Source organism: Protopterus annectens, chromosome 4.part0 (assembly GCF_019279795.1).
Source record: "Protopterus annectens isolate FY-2018-M chromosome 4.part0, PAN1.0, whole genome shotgun sequence".
NCBI classification, from domain to species: domain Eukaryota; kingdom Metazoa; phylum Chordata; order Ceratodontiformes; family Protopteridae; genus Protopterus; species Protopterus annectens.
The window spans coordinates 1,076,743,285-1,076,769,904 of NC_056733.1; the positions used below are offsets into that span (position 1 = coordinate 1,076,743,285).

The window sequence follows — 26,620 nt, forward strand, 5'->3', positions numbered from 1 at the left end:
TCCCACCTGAGCCAATCATACAGGGGCAAGCCAAGCTTCTATTTAAAGATGTATACCTTAAAAACAGTGTGACCCATTGTAAAAACAAATGAATTGATGCAAATCATAAAAAACGTTGATGATGTCACGTATAAGAAAAAAATCACAACAATAATGTAAATGTGGATACAAAATATAAAATAAAAAACTAGAAAATAATAAATAAAAAAACTAGAAACAAGCAGCCCTTCTCTTTAGTTCGCTGGCAACAGAGGCCGTGTCAAGTTTTGATTGTCAGACCATTTCTCAGTGCAGCAATCTATTTAACCAGTCTCCAGTAAAAGCACTCAATTGAACTTGCTCCAATACCAAGAATTTGAACCCTTTGAAACCTGCACAGGTTAAAGCATGTCTGGCCAAGGCACTCTTTTTTTTTTTTCAATAATAATTCTTTATTTTATTTTTTCCAAACAACTAATACAGTACTACCAACTACTTACAATATGTACATGAATGCTTCCAACAGTTACATAGAATCATTATACATACCTATACACTTCAAAAAAAATATATAGAAGAAAAAAGAACTAGTAACCATATAAGACTTATCTCAATAAAATTCAACAGTTATTCAGTTTTTCCCAGAGAATAGTGGAATGGAACTTTAAGCTAATACAATGTTAAAGATTTGTTCCCATATTTTTGTATTGTTTACATTTTTCTTATGATCACTAATTAGAAATTTATGTGCTAGAATATGTTTGGTGGCTACTATCTTGAAATTTTGCCATGATATCTGTAAAGGGTTCAACCAATTGGAAGCTATATATAACTTCATCAACAAAAAAATATTGACTAGTATAATTCTTTGGGTTCTTTCCAAGTTGGGTGGTGGAATATGCAAAATCGTAAATTCCCAGGAGAGTGTGGAATGTTGATATCCCATTTTTTGTAGTTGAAGTTTCAAGGAATTCCAGAGTTTGAAAATACATTTACAACTCCAAAACATATGTAGGAGGTCGGCTGTTTGATCTATACAATATGGGCATTTTGGTGAGTTCTTTGAGTTAAATTTGTAGAGTGAGACGCGTATAATACGCGTTATTAAATATCATCAATTGGGTAAATAATAGCTTCTGAAGGGACACAGATTTTATGGTTAAGTGAATTGTTTTTAGTATTTTACTTTCTTCAATTGTCAACAATTTCTCTCTCCAGTATTTGGAAATTAATATTTGATTATTATATTTTATTTCTTTAATCAAACCATATGCTGCAGTTATATATTTACATTCCTGTGTAAGGGTTTGCCATAAGTTCAGACATCGCTAAATCTTCTTCTTTAATTATGTCATTCCCTTTACTAAGGTAACTTATTGATAGGTCTTTTAATTGTCTTATTATAATTAGATACGATTTGGGAGATTCAACTCTTCTAAAATATTGTGAATCGGGATACCTAAAAAAGGATATAAATCAAGTAGGGTTAAATTAATTATAAGTGGGAATTTCTTAAGGTCTATCAGCTGGTTACCAATTTTCAGATTTGGATTTTTGTGAAATGGTTGAAGAATCATCATACTTTGCAAAAGATTTAATGAGTTAAAAAGATTTTGTACTGAAACTATATATGTTTTGATATGTTCCAACACGAAGTACACTTTAAGAGTATTTTTGTTTAAAAAAGGTAATGCCTTGCAGTTAATATCCAATTCCTTGACATGTTTATGATTAATAACCAGCCATTTGGGAACCCATTTCGAGTTACACCCATCAAAGTTAATTATTCTTAAAAGTCTATTGGTGTTTATTATTAAATAATATGTTTCAAATTAGGTAGATCCAACCCTCCCTATTTTTGAGCCATCAATTTATCATACGATATCCTAACTTTTCTAGGTTCCCATAGAAATCTAGCTAGTTCTGTATGAAGCTGTTTGAAGAATTTTTTGGAGATTTGAACTTGTGACGCTCTAAAAATATATAGTAATCTAGGAAGTATATTCATTTTAATAATTGAAGTCTTCACCATTATTGGTAATTTCAGATTATTCCATCTTTTCAAGTCAGATACTATCTGCTCCCAAATAACCTTAACATTATTGAGATAAAAATCTCTGTTGTCTGTTGAGAAAACCACTCCTAAGTATTTTATTTTTTCTTCTGATTTTATCTGCCCTACTAATGGTAATAGTGAAAAAGGTGTAGGTGTCTTTAATGGGAATATCTTAGTTTTTTTTTAATTTAATTTATAATTGGAAATTTTCGCAAATTCTTCTACTGCCTTTAATATTTTATTAGTATCCAAAACAGGTGTTGTGCAATAAATACTCAAATCATCTGCAAAAGCAGCCATTGTGATCTTCGTACCATAGATCCTTGGAGCATTATGATAGATATTTTGTTTAATGTGCAAAAATAGAGGTTCCAAATACAAATTGAATAACAAGGGAGATAAAGGACAGCCTTGACGGGTACCATTTTAATTTGAATTCTTTTGAAAGATTCCTGTTAATGACTAGATTTGTATAAGGATTGGTATATAATTTTTAAAGTTGAAGTGAATTCTTGCGGTATGTTAAAACATGTTAAAATGTCAAATAAATATTCTAAGTTCACTCTGTCAAATGCTTTTTGTGCATCAATTATAAGTGAAAGATTATGGTTTTATGGGTGGCATGAGAAATCATTGTATGCAGTGTTAATGTATTATCTATAGTTTGTCTGCTATTTATAAAACCGGCTTGTTCATCAGATATTATAGGGTTAATTACCATTTTCAACCTGTTAGCCAAAATCGATGTCATAATTTTCATATTTATGTTTAAAAGTGAGATGGGTCTATAATTATCCGGGTTTTGTCGATCAGTATTTTCTTTCGGTATGAGAATAGTTTTCGATGCATTAAAGTGTGGGTCAGTAATTTTATTGTTAATAATATAGTTAAAGACCACTGACAGTATTTTCCCCAGAATATCACTAAAAGTTTTATAAAATTCTGTAGTCAAACCATCCGGTCCCGGAGCTTTGTATGGCTTCAATTTCTTGATAACATCGGTTATTTCCTCTGAAGAAATAGGTTTAATTAGTTTCATATGAAGCTCATCATTAATCTTTTGGCCAAGGCACTCTTGTGGCTTTTAGTTTTGATACTATACATATGTTGGTAAATCTTTTTGTTCAAACTATTTTTGGTTTTGCCAACACAAAATACCATGCAGCTCACGCAGGTGGCCAGATATATTACTCTTTCTGAGTAGCAATTAAATTTCCCACCACTATTAGCCAAACTGAGCTTGGAAATTGTCTTCACATCCAGTTTGGTGTTAAGGAGGTAGCATTGTCTACAGTGACCACATCTTGTGGTGAATGGTAGACTATTATTAACACTAGCTGGTCTTTATAAAAGTTTCTTCATATTGTTCTTGTTCTTAAACGTAAATCTAGGACCATCAGAAAAAAAGTTCCTGATATCATCGTCCTGCTGCAAGATGAACCAGTTCTTCCACAAAATCTCCTGAATATTCATGGCATCCAGGGAGAAGTGAAGCACCATCCTGGCACAGTTGGCAATGTTGGTGTTCTCATTCCTGGCCATTGTAGTGAGGCCGTTGCAAAAAATTGGTGCATATCTATCATTTCACCCTGCCCAAACCTCCTCATGTACCTTGGATAAGAGGGGAAACATGATAGTCACACTCGATTAACTTAGTCTTTCGTTCTTCAGATTGTTCTAAACATATAGAATCATCAGTAGTGAGTCTAGAAATCCTTATTAGCTGACTTTTCACTATTCAGCTCTTCTGATGGAAGGGATGACAACTTTTGAAAGAGAGGAAAGTGCTACAAAATTTTGAGTTTCTATAGATCTGCATGGCTAGTTTACATTTGATTTATTAATAATTATAATGTCCAGGAAATTAATAATATCCATGTGAGTATATGAAGTAAACTTTAAAAAATGGTGCTGTGCTGTAGAGCCTCTATAAAATGACTAAATTCTCCCTCAAATCAACATTTTTTGAAATAAGAGAGTCTGAAAACTGACTCTTAACTCCCATCTCAGGAGTACTAGATTTGTGAACAATGAAGCACAGGCAGCTCCCATTGCCACAGCAGACTATTGTTTAAAGTACTCTCCTTCAAAAGTTAAAAAACTGTTACTAAGTACCATTTCCATAAACTCTATAACAAGTTTGTTGTCAATGTCTGAGACTTCCCCAAATTTTCAGGCAATCTCCCTGAGCCATTCAAATCCTTCTTTCAGATTGACTGTAAAGAGACTCTGTGTATATCACAGGTAGCAAAAATAAATGTGTTGTCTAAATCAGTATCTCTAAGTTTATTTAGTAGGTCCCATGAGTCCCTAACAATATGAGGAAACCCTTTAAACAATGCCTCGAGTATGAAATCACAAAACTTTGCCAGTGGCTCAGTGACTGACCCTTGTGCAGCCATAAATGGATGTAAGGGCGGATCTATTACATTGAAATGGATTTTTGGGATTCTGAAAATTTTAGGGACAATTGGATGCACAACCCATAAGTAAAGTCCCTGAGAAATGGTGTCAAATAATAACAATTCGTCCAGGGCTACCTTGATGACTCTGTAAGCTACATGAATTTTGTTCAATGAAACTACCCAGTAGACATGGTCATTGTTCAATAAATCCAAAAGATGCCCAGTATAGTCCATGTACTACATGATTACAAGGCCACCAACCTTGTCAGGTTTCATGCAGTGAATACTCTTGTTGTCTGTAATGTTTTTCAGAATTAATTTCTCTTTGGTTGTGTTGAGCCATGGGCAGTGCCATGTCTCAACAGGGGGGATGGTACAGTTAGTAAATCGAATATTCCAGACATATGGATTCACAAACTTTACACAAAAATTTTGTGCAGCATGTCATATTTGTAACAAACGTCATGCACAAGGGGCATTCAAACCCAAGCAAGGGAGTTTTCCTACACCACCATATCCATTCCACACTATTTGTATGGAATTCATAGAATTGAATAAATGTGAAGGGAAAAAATACTGTTTAGTAATTATAGATATGTTTTCCAAATGGGTAGAAGCTTTTCCAACTAAAAATCCAGATGCAGCAACAGTGGCAAAGGCCCTAATAAAAGAAATAATTCCTAGATTTGGCATACCAGAAAGAATCTATAGTGACAATGGGACACATTTTGTTAATCAGACGATTCACCAACTTGGGAGATTCTTTGGGATCTCCTTGAAGAATCATTGTGCTTACCACCCACAGTCTGCAGGACTGGTGGAAAGGTACAATGGAATTTTAAAAAGCAAGTTGAGGAAGTTAGTAAACGAAACACAGAAGAATTGGATTTGCTGTTTGCCTTTGGCACTGCTGAGCATGAGAACAGTTCCAAATGTAAAGGGTTTGACCCCCTTTGAAGTGATATTTGGAAGGGCATATTATGTGCCACAGTGGAAAGCTCTCATGCCTGCAGAATTAGAGGCTGACAGCTCATTAGCTAGCTATATGAGGAAACTGTTAACAAATAAAACTGTTTTGCAGTTGAACTCTTTTTCAGATAAAAGACAGACCAGACCGTTGGAAGCAGTGCTGACCCCAGGGTCCTGGGTGTGGTTGAAGGTTACGAAGAGGAAGAATTGGGCGAGTCCAAAGTGGAAAGGACCATACCAGGTACTGTTGGCGATGCCTAATGCAGTCAAAGTTGCTGAGAGGTCATCCTGGGTCCACCTGACGCACTGTAAACCGGTAAAAAATTTTCAACTTGATAAACATTTTGTGACTGATACACAACAAAGGTAGGATGGCCAAGAGCAAAACAAGTAAAAATACAGATCATCCCAAAAGATGTTGTTTAATCATCTTGTTGACTATGCATTTATTGACTATGATTTTGATGACCTTCCTTTTGTTGTGGTTTTTCCTACATATAACCACACAAGTGAAAGTGGAGAAACGTGATGAACTGTCTATAGACTGGCATCCAAACTTTAACACATACCTAGCTATGAAGCGTGTATATGTAGAGACTATGAACATTTCAAATTGCTGGGTTTGTACTGCTATACCAACAGCATATGGAGGATTGTTAATGTCCGCTGTCCCCTTGGGGATAAATGAGACTTGGGAAAATTTACTTTTTAATACAGGATCTGTAAGATCACAGGACAAAATTGCATTGTATTTGCCTATTACACAGAAGGAAATTGTATAAATGATACACTCCAAGTGGGTTGGAGTAACTGTAAAATAACTATATCTTATAAATGCTATATTAAAGCTAAAGATAAAGGCACTGTTTGTAACACAAATTATGATTCATATTTGAGCTTAATGAAAACAACATTAAGTGATGTGCAGAGAAATCCTGTTTTACATAAACAATTGTCTGTTATAGACAGAAAAATGTTTCATTCAGAATTAACCCGCATCAGTACTAAAGTAGAAAACTGTTATTTTGTTTGTGGGGAAAAGGCATACAAATGGCTACCTGAAAATTGGTCCGGCAGTTGTTTTTTGGGTTATCTGGTTTCGGCCATAAGGCATACTGCAGAATTACCTCTAGGTAAGATACGAAATGTAAGAGATGTAGTCCAAAAACCTGAAGATCCAATCAGAAAACCTGTAAACCCAGTGGGAAAAATCGAAGCTGGTTGGAAAAACCATCATTCCGTGAAAGATAAAGAAAAAATGACTCATATGGACTTGAGTGACAGTGTTATATCCTGGGCTGGAATATTTCCAGCATATGGAGCAGTCAAATCAATCTGGAAGTTGAGAAAGCTGTCGAAACTTCTCGATGTAATGAGTAACGCAACTTTTTCTGCTCTCAAACTAGTGACTGATGAACTGAATGCAATGAAAACTGTTGCGTTACAAAATCAAATGGCTCTTGACTTCACCCTAGCGGCGAGAGGTGGTACGTGCGCGCTTATCAAAAAAGAATGCTGTGCGTTCATACCAGACAATCGACACAAAATTAATGACCACCTGGAGGTAATACAGCAGGTATCGGCCATGACTGAACCAGGCCCAAACCCACTGACAAACTTTTTCCAGAGTCTGTTTGGTGGGTGGGGTTCTATCCTAATAAATATTTTGATTGCTATTTGTGTTGGTCTGCTCCTATTAGGAGCATGTGTCTGTTGTGGGATTCCCCTGCATAAAAAGATTAATCAAAGATTTTGTTAGTATATCTGTAACTGAAACTTTGTACCAAGACATTGAATTGAAACAATTAATTTCAGATAAAACTCTTTTCGAAGTATAAACTAAATGACTTGCCTAGTTGAAAGTCCTTAAAGGAAAAGGCTAGGGGATGATATAACATTGTTTATATTTCTAAATAAAATAAAAAGTATTAAAAGGGAGGAAAATGTTAGAAAAATATGTATTTGAACATGTATAAAGTGCTAGTTTAAAAGCAAATAGTATATAATGCATTTTATTCTATTTACAATATGGCAATAAGAATGATTTTACATGTAATTGCTTGAAGGTTTGGAGCTGCAGTGTATTTGAACTCTGACCCTGGCAGTAGCCAGCTCAGCAAGCTTATGTTTTTCACTAATGATTATCTGCTGGGTCAGGAAATTAAATGTATAAGGCATTAAAAATCTTCTTCCTTCCTCTGGGACAATTGGCCTTGTGAATGTTACCAAGATAAGACATAGCTGCTGAAGTAATGTTGCAAGAAGAACAAAGAAGTGTATTACAAGACTGAACCAACTATTGTATTCGAACAGGCCTGAAACCTTGAAGAAGTAACATCTACAGAAAGACATTATAACTAACCAGGTGCTTTGCAAGGCTGTATTATTCCCATGAGAAAACTTTTAAAATGTATAACATCAGCTTTTCTTATGAATAGAATATTGTAGACCATAGTGATGTAGGTGCCCTGTGACTAACCACGTCAGTAAGGTGGGCACAGCTTGAATGTAAGCCTATATAAAATTGTGTACTTCCTGCATCATGTCAGACAAAACTCTGTACTTGTATGGTTTTTTGCCTCCTGGTGTACACTAGTAAACATTTGCATCTGAGCCTCCTGTGTTGTTATCATTGTTTTTTTTATTTAACAGGTTGTTAAACTAAAAAAAAATTATTTTGTCTCTTAGAACTAAGTAACATACAAATCTCCATCTCACAAAGTTTTTCATAAAAAATAATGGCTGGATGTAATGGGGGATTGGCTGTGCTCTTTCTATGGAGTCTCTCCAGCCCAGGGTCTGAACCATCAAGATCATCAAATATGAGATGGAAAGTGAGTTTCTGGGTGAAAACTTTCAAATCAATTAAAATTCCCTTGATGTTGGCTCTCCTTGAAGGGATGAAATTATAACCCTTCAAAAACAATCTATGATGACAACAAGAACAAACCACCAGTATGAAAGTTAATCCAGTGGAAATCTAGACAGCAAAGGGTAGAACAAAGAACCATTGGAACACACAAACAGCTAGTCTAGACCAAGACCCCTTTATTGAAATGCAAATTTCAATAAAGTATTATTGGTCTAGACTAGCAGTTTGTGTGTTCTAGTGGTTCTTCATTCAAATAGTCTATGATGTTCAGGTCTGATGACTAGTTCAGTGAAATTGTAAATGCTGAACCGTAAAATGAGGTAATATTTACTTTACTATTACCAACATTAAAGAGGGTGCCAAATGAGCATTCTGCATCCCTTACTATTTCCATCTCCAGTTGGAACATCCATTTTGTTTTTTCCCCTCTTTTAACCAATAATGAGTGTTTGAGGAATTCTAGTTGCTGGTGGTGGTCCTGTTCGCTAGCCTTTGGGATCTCCTCAATGGAATCTCTTCTAAAGTGACCCCGGGGCAGGGAGAACCGTGGTTTTCTTCCTCTGTTTGTAGCTCATTATAAAATTCTGTGAAAGATCTGTTACTGAAAACACCTAGCGAATTGGGGTAAACAGTTTTATTTTTGTAATCAGTGTAGTCTCTTGTCAATTTTTTGTCTTTTCTGTTCTTCAGCAAAACATGTTAGACTCCTCTCCTAGCTAGTAGTTAACAGAAGGGATGGAAGGAGTACACAGGATTCTAAACTGTTGGATGTAACTATAAGTTCTATCTAAAGCTATTGAAGCAGAATTATTTGTACATTGTCATACATGATTTATAAATAATCAAGTCTGAGAAAGCTACATCCTTAAATCAGCTCTGTTAGACCTAAGAACTTTGAATGTTGGGCTGGACACTTTTTAAATACAATAATGGTGACCACATTTTAGTCTTCTCTGAAGTGTGAAATATTTTCAGAACAGAGCGTGCTGCTAATTACAGGCTACATTCACTGGCAGCATTGAAGCAAATGCAGATTTCTCCTATAAATTCTGCTGATGCAGACACCACATATACATAAAGATATAAGCTTTTATTTTTGTCTATTGTCAGAAAGAGTTGATTCATATTATGTGCTGCATCTGTGGACTTTGCTAATGCTTACTGGGAGAAAGAGAGGAAAACCTGACCCATTTCATTGTTTTATGTAACTTAAAGTACTGCCCCCAAAGGGCCACCCCAAAACATTTCCATTGAAATTCCAAGGACAATGATTGTGATTCTTGGAACTGTAGAAGTAGAAGTCCATGTCTAAAGACATGCTTCTGGAGCATTTCTCCCCGGGCCTCCGCTGAAAACAGGATCTGTGGAACCTAGTCGGACATTCCCGGTCAACAAATGTAAATAAAAAAAAAAAAAAATAGTATCCTGGAGTATTCTTGCTGTGTGATACAGTGACCCTGCATAAGTAGCTTGAGTGGGGATAACCCAACCCCTCACATTTGGTGGTGCTGCATGGTAAAAAGTTCATGAGACAAAGGCATATAAAAGGTGAATAAATAACAGCTAATTCTAAAAGTCACTGTTTTTTTTAATTGCATTTTATTTTTCAAAGTGTGAGTATTTGCAATATCAGGTTTCACACTTTTTGATAGAAACCAATCTCAAAGGCTATTGATACAGTATATTTTATTGTTATGAACATTACATGGAAATGTCTACATCTCAGTGTTGGAAAACAACTCTGTTGCAGAGTGCTGACTGTTCTAAGACTGAAAACATTTCTGGCTAGGCATTACATTGCAGCATTTACTTTGTGGGTAAACAATATATTCTAATTACCTTCCCCCATCTGCTCCATCAACTAATAACCAAAATCAGCTCTGTATCTACCCCATGTCACATTTGTGCAACAGTCATTAACTGCATGTATAATACCTTTGCAGAGGGGTGACCTGGGAACATTGTCTTTTTAAGTGACATGCTCAGAGTCACAGAGTAGGCAAGGGAAGGCTGAGCGAATCAAACCCTGGATTACAGAATAAAGATCATTAATAGCTCAAAACCTTAATCCTCTACTCTGAATTACCAGACTATTTATAATGTACAGTTGTGTTAACAGGTTTAATCTTATGCTCTTCTCTTTTAATCACAAATCCTAATGCCATAAAGATTAAACAAAACAAGTGAAAACAAAAGTGAACAGGCTGAGCACCATAATGCATATTAAACTGCTCAGTTACAATCAGTATATTAAAGGAAACCTTCACCTTAGAACTATTTTTTTTATTCTATCTGTATTTTCTGAGTTATTTTAAGATCTCAAAATCACTCTGACTGCTTCTTATAGAATTGTAATATGTTTTCTTCAAAATGAGGCTTGACATATCAACATGATCTCATTTTCCTTCCAGCCTTTCTCTTTCCCATAATCTATTTCAAGTCTGTTTTGTCATGCTAGACATAAGAATGTAGTGGTGTATTCCCATTCCATTGACATATAATGGGATAAGTGTCAGTCACTGTCATCTTATATACTCTCTATACCATGACTGCTTCTTTCATTTCTTGAATGGCCCTCATTTGTTTGTCTCAGGGCTTGTTTCATAGTATACTAAGGAATTATACAACTGCAACCAAAACAGTTTCTGAATTGCAGGCTTTTGTTCAAAGTATCTTTTTGTAGTTCAAGATGAATTGACAGCCCCTCCCAACACATTTTGGTTAATGTGCTGATACTTTAGAAGAATTACTAGAAAAAATATTTTCTGACTTCTCTAAATGTCAGTTATCTTTGATACAACATTCAGGTCATCTTAAAATAGAAAGTAGTATAAACAACAAACATTTAATGTTTAAAGATTAGCATTTCAATACTGTGATACTGCTTATGTAAATTTGTCAAAAGAGGTGATAACTGCCTTTGAACCATTGACTGATTTAATTGCTCTGTTTTGCTATGAAAGACATGGCAACATTGGAAGCAGCTGTGAATCAGTGTAAGTTCTCTTCTTCTCTGCAATAAAGACAATGGAAAACAGTTTCACACTTCTCTGTCTCGCTTACAGCAGCCTGAGCGCCTAACTACAAATTTCTCTGTGTCTGTGGTATGTCATGCAGGTGTAGACAAATTCCACTGCAATTTATGTGAGAAGTTAAGCTTAAAAAAGTGGGTGGTCTTTCCCTTCCTTTGATATCAAAGTGAGGAAATTAAAGTTTTTTAAAGTACAGGCAGGTTTCAGATACCTACACAATACTATAATCATACTGTAGGAAGAAAAGAGTTGAGTTGAACTATATGAGAAAGTAGAGTTTTCTTTTAAGAAATACTTTTAATACTCATTGTCAAAGGGAACCAACAACCATCCTTAACCCAAGAAGAGCATAACAAGATCCCAGAAATTCCCCCAGATAAACACTTTCATTGACCACTTCAGCCCTCACATTAGTATGCTGTTAATCTCAAAATGTCACGCTGCCTTGCCCATAACACCTACTAGCTCTACAATAGTCCCAAGATTTTTTTTAGATGACAGGACAATACGGGGTGAAAGACCATACTGAACAGCAAGCAAGGAGAATGTAAGCTCACATTTTTGTCATTTTATGTGTGTGTGTGTGTGTGTGTGTGTGTGTGTGTGTGTGTGTGTGTGTGTGTGTGTGTGCGCGTGTGTGTGCACATTGGTGAAGTAGCCTATTTTAGCATGAGGGGAACCAAACTACTTTTTTTGATAAAAAAAAAACAGACTAAGAAAAATAAAAACAAAGCAAAACCACAAATGTCAAAGAATCCAATATATTCACAGTTTAATAAGACTTGGCAAATACATCAAGTACACAAAAGATTGAATAGTCATGCCAATATCAATTAAACAATTAAAAATACAATTAAACAATGAAATTATCATCACTAAATTAGATACCTCCAGTTGCATTCTTTATTAAACCCTAAGGGCTCTAAAGTACTATATTTCAAAATAAAAAGAGTTTCTTTTTTTAAAAGTTTATCCTTTAAATTAACACATTCTTACTTTTTTTGATCAACCAGAAAACAAGTAAGCTTCAAAGAACCAGAACCAAATATCAGGAAACACTGTGGTAGGTCATAGTAGCAGACTGCAGGACCAAGTGCAGAGTGAAAATGTCATGCAGCCAGAATTTACTTATAGCATAATGCAGCAGGATAAAATATAGAGGCACTGCAATGAGTCCAATTCACCACTTATTACATCCAACATGAACCAGGCAATATGTGTAAAATGTAAAGACTCCACCCCTGTTCCAATTCATTATGTGTTTAAAATGATACACACCTCCTAACCTATAAGTATAAAAGGTTAACAAAATTGTCCACATATAACAAATGTAAACAATCATAATTGATAGAAAACATGGTAAAACAGTGAACAAAAAAGAATGTATGATGACAGAGTCATTCTAGTTGTTTACTTGCAAGTACAAACCAGTCCACCCCAAAGTAAGAAAAAACACCCCACAAGGTAGCTATCTAAAAATTAATAGATTTCAAGTGCACAGGCCAAGGAGATGCCACAGGCCAGTGGCATGCGTGTTTAATTGCCATTATAATTCCCAGACTTCAGTAAAATCTTCCATGGCCCTCCTTTTAACTCCTGATCAACCATGTTGACAACAAAAACTCAAATGAGTGCCCTGTATTTGATTGTATGTGTCTATATAAAGCATTCCTTTGGTCTTTTTGTTTTATGTCTCTAAGGTGCTCATAAATTCTGTGCTTAAAAGTCCTCTCAGTTTTCCTGACATAAAAGGAAGGACAGTCCTTACACTGGGCCACATAGACTATACTCTGTGTAATACAGTTACAATGCTTAGGACATTGTATATTTCCTTATCTGTGAATATTAATACGTTTTCCTTATTTGATGTAATGACAATATTTGCATCTACCACACCTGAACATATCCCTCCTATTAGTGGTTCTTATAGAAAATGTGGGTGTCCTTTCAATTTCATTCTTAAGGTACCAATCCTTCCTAAATACTTCCTAAATATAATGCAGGGCGCAGTTCCCCATCTTTTGTGTGTTGATGCCACCAACCTCACATACTTTCAGGGTTTTATGTAAAGTATCATAAATAAGGTTGGAGTCACTGTTGTAAGAAATAATGCATCATACCTTGTCATGTTCACTCTGTTTTAAGTTAACAGACATATTAGTTGGAATACCTCCATTAAGACTCTGTCCTAATAGGGGTATATAGAGCCCCTTGGACCTCTTGTCAATAACATTATCAAAAAACTTATGAAGAAAAACCCTCAGGGTAACCGTTATTGGTTAACATTGATTTTAAAGCATTACACTCAGTGTTAATTAATCAGTAGCCGAAATCATATGGGCCAAGCTGACGAGTTGTCCTTTAACCAATGTCTTCTTTTGGTGTATGGGGTGACAGCTGTTGAAGTGTAAAAGAATTAAAATATGTTGGTTTCTTGTAATTGGTTGATGTTGAGTCTTAATGGAGGAAATGAATATGCAGAGAAAATGTACCACCATTAGGTCATCAATGGCCTCCATTTCTACTGTTCAGCTGATCCAATATTGAATGATTTCTTCGTGTAGCATAATAATGGTCTGCCCTGTTTCTGCCTCACTGGGTTTGCGTGTTTTCTTTTCCTTTTCTTTTTTTAATAATCTCACCCTGACTACTTTCATTTTTGTTTGCTTTCTGTATAGCACAGTCACCTGCCTTCACTTTTCAGGTGTTCATACACACCAGCAGTGTTACTCATACAGAGACTAACGTACATCCTCAATCATGATTCGCTGGCCTCTGCTTGTCATTACTTCTTACTTGTGAATTAAAAAGGAAACAAAGAATGTACACTTTCTCTGTTCTCTTTGCCTCTGCTGTCTGTTCATCATCAGATCCTCCCAGTTAAAAGGGCTAATCACTTCTCATCACCAGAGTGAGAGTCAACTAGGAGACACCATCAATCAGACAGTTATCAGGGTTGTTTCAAACTTCTCTGCTTTAATACTTACTCTCTGCAAGCACAAAGTAAATTGCTAAGGGTGGGGACATGCAATATGCTCACCATAGAAGCCACTCCCTCATTTCTGCAATGGATGTTCCTTCCAAGTAGCCCTGCCTCTCCCCCCAGCACATTTCATGGTGGTTTCTCTGGTCTCCAGAAGGAAAATAACACCACCTTGTGTGCCCTTGACAGTATGCACCCCTCCTCCTCCTCCTCTTGGTTAAAAACCTCTGTGGTCTGTTCAGCTGCTACAGGTGTCTGGTGACGTACATACAGTAGGGAGCATTGTACTCAGCCAGTGGTCTGATAAGGGCTGAGTACAGTGGAGTAATGACCTCCCTGGTCTTGGATGCAATTAACTTATTTATGAGATGGGCAGTATAGAAGGCTTTCTTTACTATTGTGGACACATGCTGATCAAAGTTTAGATTGCTATTAACATGCATTCCCAAGTCACACACTACTGTGATTGAGCTTAGAGGGGTGCTGCCTATATTATAACTACCAGGGGCTACTTCTCCGCCAAATGGTGAATAATGAGGTATTTTTTTGTGTTTAGTTTCAATCCATGGCCCTGGCACCAGTCATTTGTCTGTGTCAGTCCCTTCTGTAGTTTGTTGATGTCACCGGGGAACTCTATGATTGCATGCAGTCTACAGTCATCTGCAAACTTAGTAAGCTACAGGCCATCAACTTTTGACTGAACTTCAGAAAATAAATTCCATACAATAGTGGGCCCAGTAGAAATTCTTGTGGTACACCACTGGTAACTGGTTGGATTTATTCTTCAATGTGTCTGTCATCTTGATATCTGGGGCATTCATATAATTATTTTGAGAGTGTTTTTTCAACTCCCTACATCACCAAGCATTAAGATGATAAATATTCAGAAATATAACTTGTCCTTAATATTTCTCTGAGTGTAGTTTTACAGACTGTTTTTTCATCATATTCTCTTGGTTGCAATCTGTTGAAATTGACTTGTACTTTTCACAGAAGTCTTGCAATCTGTACAAAACTTCTCTGTGGTTTTAGAGGGTCTTTTTATTTTTCTCCACTGTTGCATACTCTTGGAGTTGATATGTATAATTTCAGGGGATGTGGGGTGCTTGCCCTCTCACGTTGTAGATGTGGGGGGGGGGCTTGCATCTCTGCAAAAATGGTTTATTAGAGTTTTTGTGGCTTTTTATTGTAACATTTCATTCAATTAATATAACAAAAGCAAATCCAGGCTCCAATATCACTCAGTGCATAAACTGATTGCAGCAAAGGAAGATACATCCACAAAGTAAAGTTTAATTAAAGCTGAGTACTTTTATTTAACAAAAATATAGATTTCTTCAAAATAACAAATCCAAGATGACATATTGTTTCATAATAATATATCACATAATTAAAACAACCAATTAAATTACATAATAAAAACTTGTTTTTCTTTTAAAATATTGGCAAATGGTTTTAATGCCAACAAAGTACCTGATTTGCCTGCATTTTAAAACACAACCAAACCTGCATTAAGTGATTTGATTGGTTGCTTTAATCATGTGACATATTATTATACAAGGAAGTATGTCATCTTGAATTTGTTATTCTGATGAAATCTGCATTTTTGGTAGACAAAAGCACTCGGTTGTAATTAAAGTCCACTGTGTGGAAGTTATCTGCCTTTGTTGTTAACATGTCATTCAATTAAAAAAAAAAATGAAATGTGACATGTTGAAAAGCCATTTGACTAAACATAAGGGAAGTCATCTTATACTGAAACCTTGAATATACTAAAACTCTGAATGTTATATTCCTTACAGTGGTAATCTAAAACTGAAAATACATTTTCTGCATTAGAAATAATTGTACAATAACCATGGTTAGGGACTGTTCTATGTCAGAACTGAGATGTTGTACCTTGGGCAACAAATGTGAGAAAGACATGTAGACAGACGAGGTAACACAGACTCCATAATAACAAATGCTAAATGTTATTTTAAAACTGCTATCAGATGACTATATGTGACTGTGTGTGTACGTGTGTGCACTCGGGCACATATAGGTATGCGTATGTCTGTGCATGCATGTGTATGTGTTTTGCGTGTGTGTGTGTGTGTGTGTGTGTGTGTGTGTGTGTGTGTGTGTGTGTGTGTGTGTGTGTGTGTGCGTGTGTGTGTGTATGCGTGTGTGTCTGTGTGTTGTATGTATGTTACATATTTCTATGGAATTAGAAAATCAGGTGAATTGCTAAGTAGATTAAAAAGAACATCTTCTGTTTTTTGTGTCTTTGGCAGCTACTAATACTGTATCTCTCTTGTCATTTACACAGACATTCTTAAGGTTCCTTAGTTTTGCCAATTTGATTCTGAAAGTTTACCACTTGAGTTATCTACACAACTGTGAAACAAGAAGGGGCCAGGTAAGAAGAGAAAAATGCAAAATGTCACTATTTCAATATTATTTTTTAATTCTGATGCAAAATTACATGGTTTATAGCTGTATCAGGTTGAGGCATGGTCACAAACTAAGCCACTGTCTAGAAGAACCAGAGTGGCAACTGGTGAAGCAGTTTGTAGTCAGAGATAAGGATCATATCTTCTAAATTGTAAAATACAGATCTCTTTTCTTATGTTGTGTAATGTAAGTCATGCAAACTGGTTAGCTTATTCAGTCAAAATGTTTCAACTCACCATTGTTTCTAGAAAACTGTGCATCTCTTTAAGTTGCAAACATGAATACAATGGGGGAAACCATACTAAGCAAGTTTGTCTTTCAAGGGCAATGTACAGATGGTATAATCTATGAGTAAAGCACATACCTAAGAATCAGAAAAAAGATACCAGTCAGAGTTTTTGCAGAGGTACTGAAAATGTTGATAGAGAATGGAGAAAAGCATTAATCTGTATGACTTGAAAATTACTGTTAAAATAAAATTATGGAGATTTCATTGTAAAAAAAGAGAAATACAGTCTGGGGACAGAAAGTCCAAGAGCTGAGCAGGTGCAGAGTTGCAAGTATTACTGATTAATTTATATACTGAATAAAATGCTTCAACTATGAGTGGGCAAAAGTGAATGCACTGAGGGTCAGAATCCCCAAACTGTATTAGCTGAAAAAAGTCAAGTGAATCACCTTTCTGCCCAATGAAGGGGAAAGCCCCCCACTCCCCCTTTTATATATATATATATATATATATATATATATATATATATATATATATATATATAGCAACTCCCAAAGAAGGATGACGTCCTCCTGAAAAGAGCATTACTGCCAGCACAACTCACTGACAGTGATTTCATATGGGCAGGCTCTGATTGTCAGCGGGTTGAACCGTGGGCAACTGAAGCTCAAGAGTTCAGTCTTCATCCACCAGTAGTGTAAAGAATAAAACACATGGAATGGGCATATTAACTATCTGAGAATGACAACTAAAACAGTAATATATGCTCTGTTTCATTTTGATAAAGTGTAGATGTATTATCATGTAAAAAAATTGTTAATTATAATTAAGAATAAAGCAGTAAGCATAATAAAATATGGATCAGAAAGTAGGACTCACAAAGGAACTTTATTGGGATTGCCAAAATCTGTTTCCTCAATGTGTGTGTAAGGAAAGAATTAGGAAAATTATACGATTGAGAAATAACAGATATAAAAGTATTAACAAAGTGATTTCAAATCATGGGATCAAAAAATTGTGAAATAACAGAATAAGAGTTGGTTAAAAAAGTAATATGGAAACAAGAATATGGTTTTATATCCAAAAATCAAGCTATGCTATGTAAGGTGTTAAGGGGATTTGGTATAACTTTCTTAAAAAAGTAATTCCAAATTCCGTAGAAGAACACACTTCTAAGCAATTATCTACTGTGAATAAACAGGAAATTTTAAATGATTTGGAAAAATAAAGATTTAGAGACTTGATTTAAGAATAGCAAATATTCAAAACTGTATAGTGAAAAGCTAACGCTTGTGAATAATGACAACCAGTAGGAGCTGCATAACAGGAAAATACTTTTAATATATATGAAAATCAAGTTTGAGATATATAAAAAGTAATACTACATACCAAACACACAAAAAAAAACAGAACCGAGTTCAATCAATAGGGAATATAGAGAACATACAATGGACCAAGTGCACATTTTTAAAAGTGCAAAATCTAAGACAACCGACTTCTGCCTTTCCCATGATGTATTTTACACAGAGTATAAAGCACTTTAATTATAGTGCAGGATATGTGAGCACTATTATGTCATTAGAACTAAAAATAGTAATAATGCTCTTTGTAGACACTCCACATCATGCAATAATTAAAAAAATGTTTGTGTTTTTTCATTTTAGAATATGTAGTATTGTCACTTGGGAGGGCAGCTTAGAAAATATGTTAAAGAATATAAATGGCACCTGCCAATGAATATCTTCTATTTTAAGGCGTTAAATGAAATCAACTTTAAAAGTATCTTGAGGCATTATAGCGTTTTGAAGATTTGATTCTTATACTTCTTTACTGGATCTTTTAGAACAATGTCATTTGGATTTTATACAGGTAAAGCAAATTATTTCAGTTTTATTGGATCTTTTAGAACAATGAGATTTGGATTTTATACAAGTAAAGCAAATGATTTCAGTTTGTCTCAAAAGGTCTTTGTTCATAGGTTCATACTAAGCTAACTGCTTTTGTGAGCCATTTTAAGCCTAGCCAATCATCCCTTGTGAGACTCAAGCCCTGCACTTTGTGCTTGCAAGGCAAACACCTTAACCATTAGGCCACTCCCTCAACATTGTAAAAGAGTTGTGAGTTTTGTCAGTAAAACAATTACTGCTCCTAGTTAGTCTTGAGTTAATTTTATAATTTTCCATTTTTTTCACATTTAGAAGTTTCAAATTTCTTTGAGAAACATGTATTGTGAGAAAAAACATAAAACAACTGTGGCGTTCCTGTATTTTACTTCTTCAGTTTCACCCTGTCATTATCTGACGTGCATATCCATTGTTGTGTACAAAATGAACCTGTTATTATTCAGGTTTAAATCAACGAGGTCAGATTACTGTCTGTTGCCTGCATCTATGTTCCCCTTGACTCCAGTGCTTTAGATGCTGAAAAGTACTGGCTTACTTCTAATATGAAATCTGAGCTCATTTTATTAGGTGACCTGAGCATTGACTGGAAATTCTCAAAGAATGAATATAGCCAACCAGCATTATGGGACTTTTATTTTGCAATTTTTTTTTCAATCCAAGATAAAGTATCTAGTCATTACAGTAAAGTACACTTGACCCTTGCATCTGCTTCATCCAGTACTACCAGTGTTTGATCATCAGACAGCAACTGTAGGCAGGAAATCCTTCTTTTTAGCACAATAAATAGCCATAGTATTTTGCCTAGATCCAGAGGCGTTATCATTGTCCTTTATTAAGCACTAGTTAGGCCCACTGTAGAGTACAATACTCCCTTTGGGATTTACCTCACTTTACATATTAACAAACTTGAAAAGCCGCAAAGGTTCCCAACCAAAAGGATTTCTGGTCTTAAGAAGCTTAGTTACCAAGAGAGGCTGAAGGCCCCGACCCTGTATGCTGTGTCTTACAGAGTCCTGAATGTTGCTGTGTGCCTTGCTTAATGCAAAATATCTCAATACATCCAACAGCTCAGCTAGCACTAGAACTATATATCTGAACCTTCATCAGCAGATGAATGGATATGATGGTTCTGAGGAAGTCTGGAGAGGAACAGATGAAAGCGCTTAACCCTCATTGTTGGATTTATCTTACTTTGTGTATGGTCAGTGTATCGTGTATTGTCTGATAAGTGGATGTGCTTATTGGAATAAACTTTGTTTTTTATTCAACATATCAACGGATATCTAGTGTTTGGATATACAGTGCTACTTAGAATTGAGTTTACGTAATTGTTCTCCGTTCTGGTCGAGCTTTCAAGTGCTGGGTTCGGAATTCGGATTCTGTTGGATATGATGGAGAGACAGATTCATCACTCAACATCTTCTCATTCTCTGTAATAAATTTCTTATGTTGATTAAATACAATTCAGTATCTTCCTTCAGACTCGACCTGGACAGCTGGATGAGTACTGTCATATTTACACTGAGACCAACTGGCCTCCCCCTTCTTGAGAAAAAAATTAAAGCTTGAGGATGAGTATTAACAAGCTGTATATAGCCATTAGACTAAAGTAGCTTTGAAACTTCTGTGAATCCTAGGAAAAGACTGACACATTCAGTTTCCATCTTCCTAGGTGCAATAGCAAAATCCATAACATACAATGACTCTGCTACTGATGAAATATAACAAAATATTTCCCCCAACATTTCAGTAATCTATATTCTATAAAACTGTCTCAACAGAATTAGCTGGTACCTGATCAGATAGTGTATTACTTCAGTTATATCCTTCTGAAGACCCTCTACTTCATCAATTCTCTACAGAATGGAGATGAATCATTTTAAATGACCCTAGTACACTCCAAAACCTAAAGCCATGATGTTTCACAGAGACCATCACTGCACAACTCCCATCCAAATGAAGCTACCTACTGATCATCAGTAATTTATTTAATATTTTTTCACTTATTTTATGTTGGATGGGTTAATCCCACTAGGCACATCCTATATTCGAAAAAGAACTGAAACACAGCTCACATTGACTAGAAATAATTTAGCAATGGCACTGGAAAAATTCCCCTACTCATCTTTGGTTTAGTTTAATAAAACAGTCCTACTCTTCTTAATTTCTGGACAAAGAGGAAGTGTAGTCAGAGAAGGTGTGACTTCTTGTGGAGTGTATTGGTAGTGAATAAGGTACCTGCAGATGAAATTGTTTCCCAACTTGAACAAAAGCAGTTTTGATAAAGAGAGATTGCATGCATTTGATTAATAGGTTTCAACATGAAAATATGATTTTTAAAATGCCCTGAAGTCAGACAATTGAGCAAATTGCTGAAGAAGTGCAAATCTAGAAATTTAGCAAACAGTTAAACACCAAGAAGCTAAGGTGTCATAGAGTAATATCAGTGCATCTGTGCATTCCAGGACATAAGGTGCCACAGAGTAATGTCAGTGCATCTGTGTATACCAGGACATAAGGTGCCATAGAGTGTCAGTTCATCTGTGCATACCAGGACATAAGATGCCATAGAGTAATGTCAGTGCATCTGTGCATACCAGGACATAAGATGCCATAGAGTAATGTCAGTGCATCTGTGCATACCAGGACATAAGGTGCCATAGAGTAATGTCAGTGCATCTGTGCATACCAGGACATAAGGTGCCATAGAGTAATGTCAGTGCATCTTTGCATTCCAGGACATAAGGTGCCATAGAGTAATGTCAGTGCATCTTTGCATTCCAGGACATAAGGTGCCATAGAGTAATGTCAGTACATCTGTGCATACCAGGACATAAGGTGCCATAGAGTAATGTCAGTGCATCTGTGCATGCCAGGATATAAGGTGCCATAGAGCAATGTCAGTGCATCTGTGCATACCAGGACATAAGATGCCATAGAGTAATGTCAGTGCATCTTTGCATTCCAGGACATAAGGTGCCATAGAGTAATGTCAGTGCATCTGTGCATACCAGGACATAAGGTGCCATAGAGTAATGTCAGTGCATCTGTGCATGCCAGGATATAAGGTGCCATAGAGCAATGTCAGTGCATCTGTGCATACCAGGACATAAGATGCCATAGAGTAATGTCAGTGCATCTGTGCATACCAGGACATAAAATGCCATAGAATAATGTCAGTGCATCTGTGCATACCAGACATAGGGTGCCATAGAGTAATGTCAGTGCATCTGTGCATGTCAGGACATAAGAAGACACTGACCAGGCGGTAGAAAGTGGTATCATACAGAAGGTCTAGCCTAAGGTTATTTATAAGAAGAAGGAGATTTCTACTGAGATTGTTATCATATAAATCATCATCACCACCATCATCATCAAGAACCCCCTTTTCAGATTCTTATATATGGATCAGCATTCCTGTCAAGTGTTGCCACCTATCTCAGTTCAGTGTCACCCTGTTGCCTGCCATACATCTTCTCTCACACAATTCATGCATATCTTGGCCAGAGGTCCTCATTTCCTCTTGCCTTCTTCCTTTCTCCCAAATGTTGCTCAACAAACTGTCCTCTGCTTTCCTGTACACGTGACTCAAGCACTTCAATCTGTTCCTCTTGATCTTCTGTGCAACACAGGCTACTTTGACCTCTGACCTGATACCTCATTTCTTCACCTTTCTCACAACACTTCATCTCCATTACTTCAAGCTTCCTCAACTGCTTTACTTTCACTTCAGACGTTTCTGGGCATTAAAGATGCACTGGCCTCAACACTACTTGGACATCTTACTTTTCAGCTTCTTTGACATTCTTCTGCTGTACACTAACTCTAACACTCTGTGCCATCTGACCGCCACACCTCTGATTCTAGCCTAGACCTCCTCATTCAGATTTCTCCTCAAACCCTCCCCTAAATAATTGAAGATGTTAACCTATTCTGGTATTTCGCCCTCATATCTGAAATTTCATCTTCTGATTTCCCCCATTGGCTGCCATGACCACTGCCTTGTCTGTACTCATTTTCATCTGAACTGCCTTCATTTTTGCATTCTAGTCTCCTATCATTAGCTAAAGCTTCTTTTCAGAGACTGCTTGCAGTGTGACATTGTCTAAGTACAGCAGCTTTCTTGATCTGTCAACCATGAACTGTTTGCTAATGTAGCCCATCACCAGTATGAACAGCAGTGGGCTCAGAGATTAACTCTGATGCACATCCACCCCCACTGGGAACCCCTCTGCAAGTACAAACAACATTTCTGCTTATATCACTGGGGCCTTGAACATAGACTGCATTAATTCTACCAGTGTTTCCTGGACTTTGAAACATCATAGGACTGCCCAAATCAGCTTTCTTGAGACATTGCGCTATGCTTTCACCAACTGTAGAAATGCCGAAATGGATTCTTTCCACATCACCAGCTTCCTACATACTATCTGTCTCACAGCAAACATCAGGTCAGTTGTGCTGCATCCTGATCTGAATCCAAGATGCTCACCATTACTCTGCATATTTAACAGTTATGCTGTCCGGCACTTTCATGCATTATGACAGTTTGATACCTCAGTACTGCCCAGAATTTTGAATGCCATTTTGTTCTTATGTAAAAACTGCAAGAAAGACCCAGCCAAGATAGAATCCTCCCTGTGTAATACCTTAAACCTCCTATAGTGCAGGCCCATGGAACATATGCTGATGGATTATCACTGCCCGTGACTTGCCACTTTTTAAGTCTTTATGGGTATATTCAGGCCCATAAAGCTAAACCACACTAGCTGCATACATGCCATATTTTGGACTTTTTTACCTCATCTGTACAGCAAAAGAGGACTGTTTGGCTATTTTGTTTGTTCTTATATAAAGACGTCAAAATGCTTATTTTCCACTAATCTGGCATACATTTTCCTCTCCATACATGTAAAGAGCACTTTTAGGATCTAGGTCTCCCCTAACTCACACAACATCCTGATCATATAGATCATGATTTCATTTGAGCAGGCTTCTCTCCCTGACTTTATTTTCCTTAGTGATGTTCTTACTTCTTCTAAGGTGGGTTCTTCTTCCTTCCTCACTGTAGGTTATGGCTGGGGAAGTACCCAATGAAGTACTCCTTCTATCTGCCTGAGTCCTCTAGACTGGTGAACAGATTGTTGCTGGAATCCCATATGAATGGTGTCTGATAACTATTTTCTTTATCTTTCTAAGCCTCACACCCTTATTGAGTTTCTTTGTGCCATCTGCCAGAACCAGATCATGGTCAAATGGGGTCTTAGGCAGGGTAATGTACTAGCACCCTGCAAGCCATTCTAGTGTACCATTACATGTTTCTTTTTCTCTCTGATTACTGAAGCACTGATTAAACATGTCAGTGTGTATTATATTTTTTTCATTACTCTTAACATGATTATACTGCGGTGGTGGTGCTGCAGTAGCGTTGTTGCCTCACAGTTGAACGTTGCCCGTTCGATTCTCAGTTAGAGCGTCTTCTGTGTGGCGACATGCATGAACAGGCGTTCCTTCGTTGAAGGTTGTGCGTTAGGCCCGGCAAGCCAGTACGTAAAACTCTACTGCCAATCATTAGCGGACCGGAGTTCTGCTATGGCAACCCCTAACCGGGAAAAGCCAAAAGACACAAACAAACAAACTCTTAGCATGATTACAGAGATTTGGATTTAATTTCAGACTTTTATTTAAAATTTAATAATACAAACAGTGATGGCCATTTGGTAAACATAACAAAACAGTCTCACATTGAAAACAGACTTATGGCCATTTGATAAATAAAACAAAACAACCTCACACTGAAAATAGACCACATGAGCAGCAGTAAATTTCTTACCTTTTAACTCACATACATTGAAAATGCTATGAATTGAGCATTCATCAAAAATACATTCAAACTAATAATCATTAAAATTGCAACTAGCCAGTGGTGGATTAAGTGTACATTGGGTTCTGGACTGTTTTCAAATGATGGGATCTCCACACACATTTTTAAGACTTTGCATAAATGCGTATGTTCTTTGATTCACCTGATTGTTTTAAATTATATTTCTTGTTTAATATAGCAACAGTTGCTAAGAGTATGTTTTAAATTTGCATTTTTGAACATTTCCAATAAACAGTGAAACAAAATATATTAACCACTAATGAAAAAAGTACCCATTTCAGAGCATTTCAGTCATAAAATGCCACTCAAACTGCTGTCATTTTAATCCACCAATATCTGTACTCATCAGTTACTGCCACTTTATTGACTCGGTATACATTACTTGTCTGATTATGTTAAAAATTTCCAATTTGCTTAACACAAATGCACACCAGTCATGCAAAGACAGACTAATGGCTTTTTAACTTTATCAGCTCAGCAGGGTCGGTAATCTCTCAAACCTATCCCTCTCAGATTTTGGTGTCAAAAATGAATAATGATGATGATGAAAACTGCATATTTCAAAGTTGTTTCACACCAACACAGGAGCCAAAGTATTTCCACTTCATTTATATATGCATATGCACATTACTGCAAAGACAAATTAAAAACTGTTTAAAAATGACCGGATGATAACAGCATAAGGTCCTTTCATCCACAGAGACCTTCTCACCCCTACTAGGAGTTACAGCCACTTTGATGACTGTGTACGCCCCTTATTGTTAAGAATAAATAAATTACACATACTTTATTGGTAGCTTTGGATGAACTACATGAAATTGTGTGAAGATCACAAGCATTAGTCCATAACATGCAGCAAAATTTATTTTTTTTTCCATAATAAATTTTTATTGAAATATATTTTCCAAAAACATTACAAAAATACAATAAACATCACACACATAATACACTATAACTACTACAAACCATTTATACAATATCTACATGAAATGCTTCCTATATTTAATATATTCCTAAAATCAGTATCATGCTAATATAATATTGAAGACCTTTTCCCATATTTTCGGGTTATTAATATTTTTGTTAGTTTGTTTCAGAAGTAATTTATGTGCTAGTATATGTTTTATAGCCACAAGCTTAAAATTATTCCATGATGTCTTATGTGGTTCTAGCCAATTTGTGGCTATATAGAGTTTCATCAGCAAAAAATATTCATACAAATAATAGTTTGCGATCTGGAAAGCTCTCTTGGAGGAATGTGTAGAATCATAAATTCCCATGACAGTGTAGAACTTTGATAACCCATCTTTGGCAGTTGTACTTTAAGAGAGTTCCAAAGTTTATATGCATTTACAACTCCAGAACATATGAAGAAGATCCACTGTTTGATCTGCACAGTATGGACAAATTGGAGAATTCCTAGGGTTAAATTTATGTAATCTAAGATGTGTGTAATATGCATTGTTCCAAATCATCAATTGCGTGTACATCAGTTTTGAAAAGAAACTGATTTCCTAGTTATATCAATTGCTTTTAATATCTGATTGTCTGTTACTGTTACTTTGTTTACCCAATACTCTGAAAGCAAAATTTTGTCCTGAAATTTCAAATCCTTAATTAATTTGTATGCAGATGCTATAAATTTAGTGTCTTGTTGGATAGCTTGCCACAATTCAGAGCACTTATCCACAAATCCGGCTGCAGGTTTAAAGTTCCTAAAGTAGCTCAAGGCAAGTTCTTTAACTTGTCTCATTATAACAATGTAACTTCTAGATAGATTCATTTCCTGTCTAATTTGTAAAGCCGATAAGTCAAGTTTATTAAAAACATCAAATAGAGTCAGATTAAGTATTAATGGAAATTTGCTGAGA

At 36.0% G+C, this 26,620-nt stretch overlaps 1 protein-coding gene across 1 annotated transcript in view; it reads left to right on the forward strand.

Annotated features, from left to right (window-relative positions):
• LOC122800395 (rod cGMP-specific 3',5'-cyclic phosphodiesterase subunit beta-like) overlaps positions 1-26,620 on the forward strand; it is a 1,051,627-nt gene that overhangs the window by 282,801 nt on the left and 742,206 nt on the right. The window contains exon 3 of the mRNA XM_044069844.1: positions 16,608-16,697. Within this exon, the coding sequence (XP_043925779.1) occupies positions 16,608-16,697 (90 nt within the window). The remainder of the gene's footprint in view (positions 1-16,607; positions 16,698-26,620) is intronic.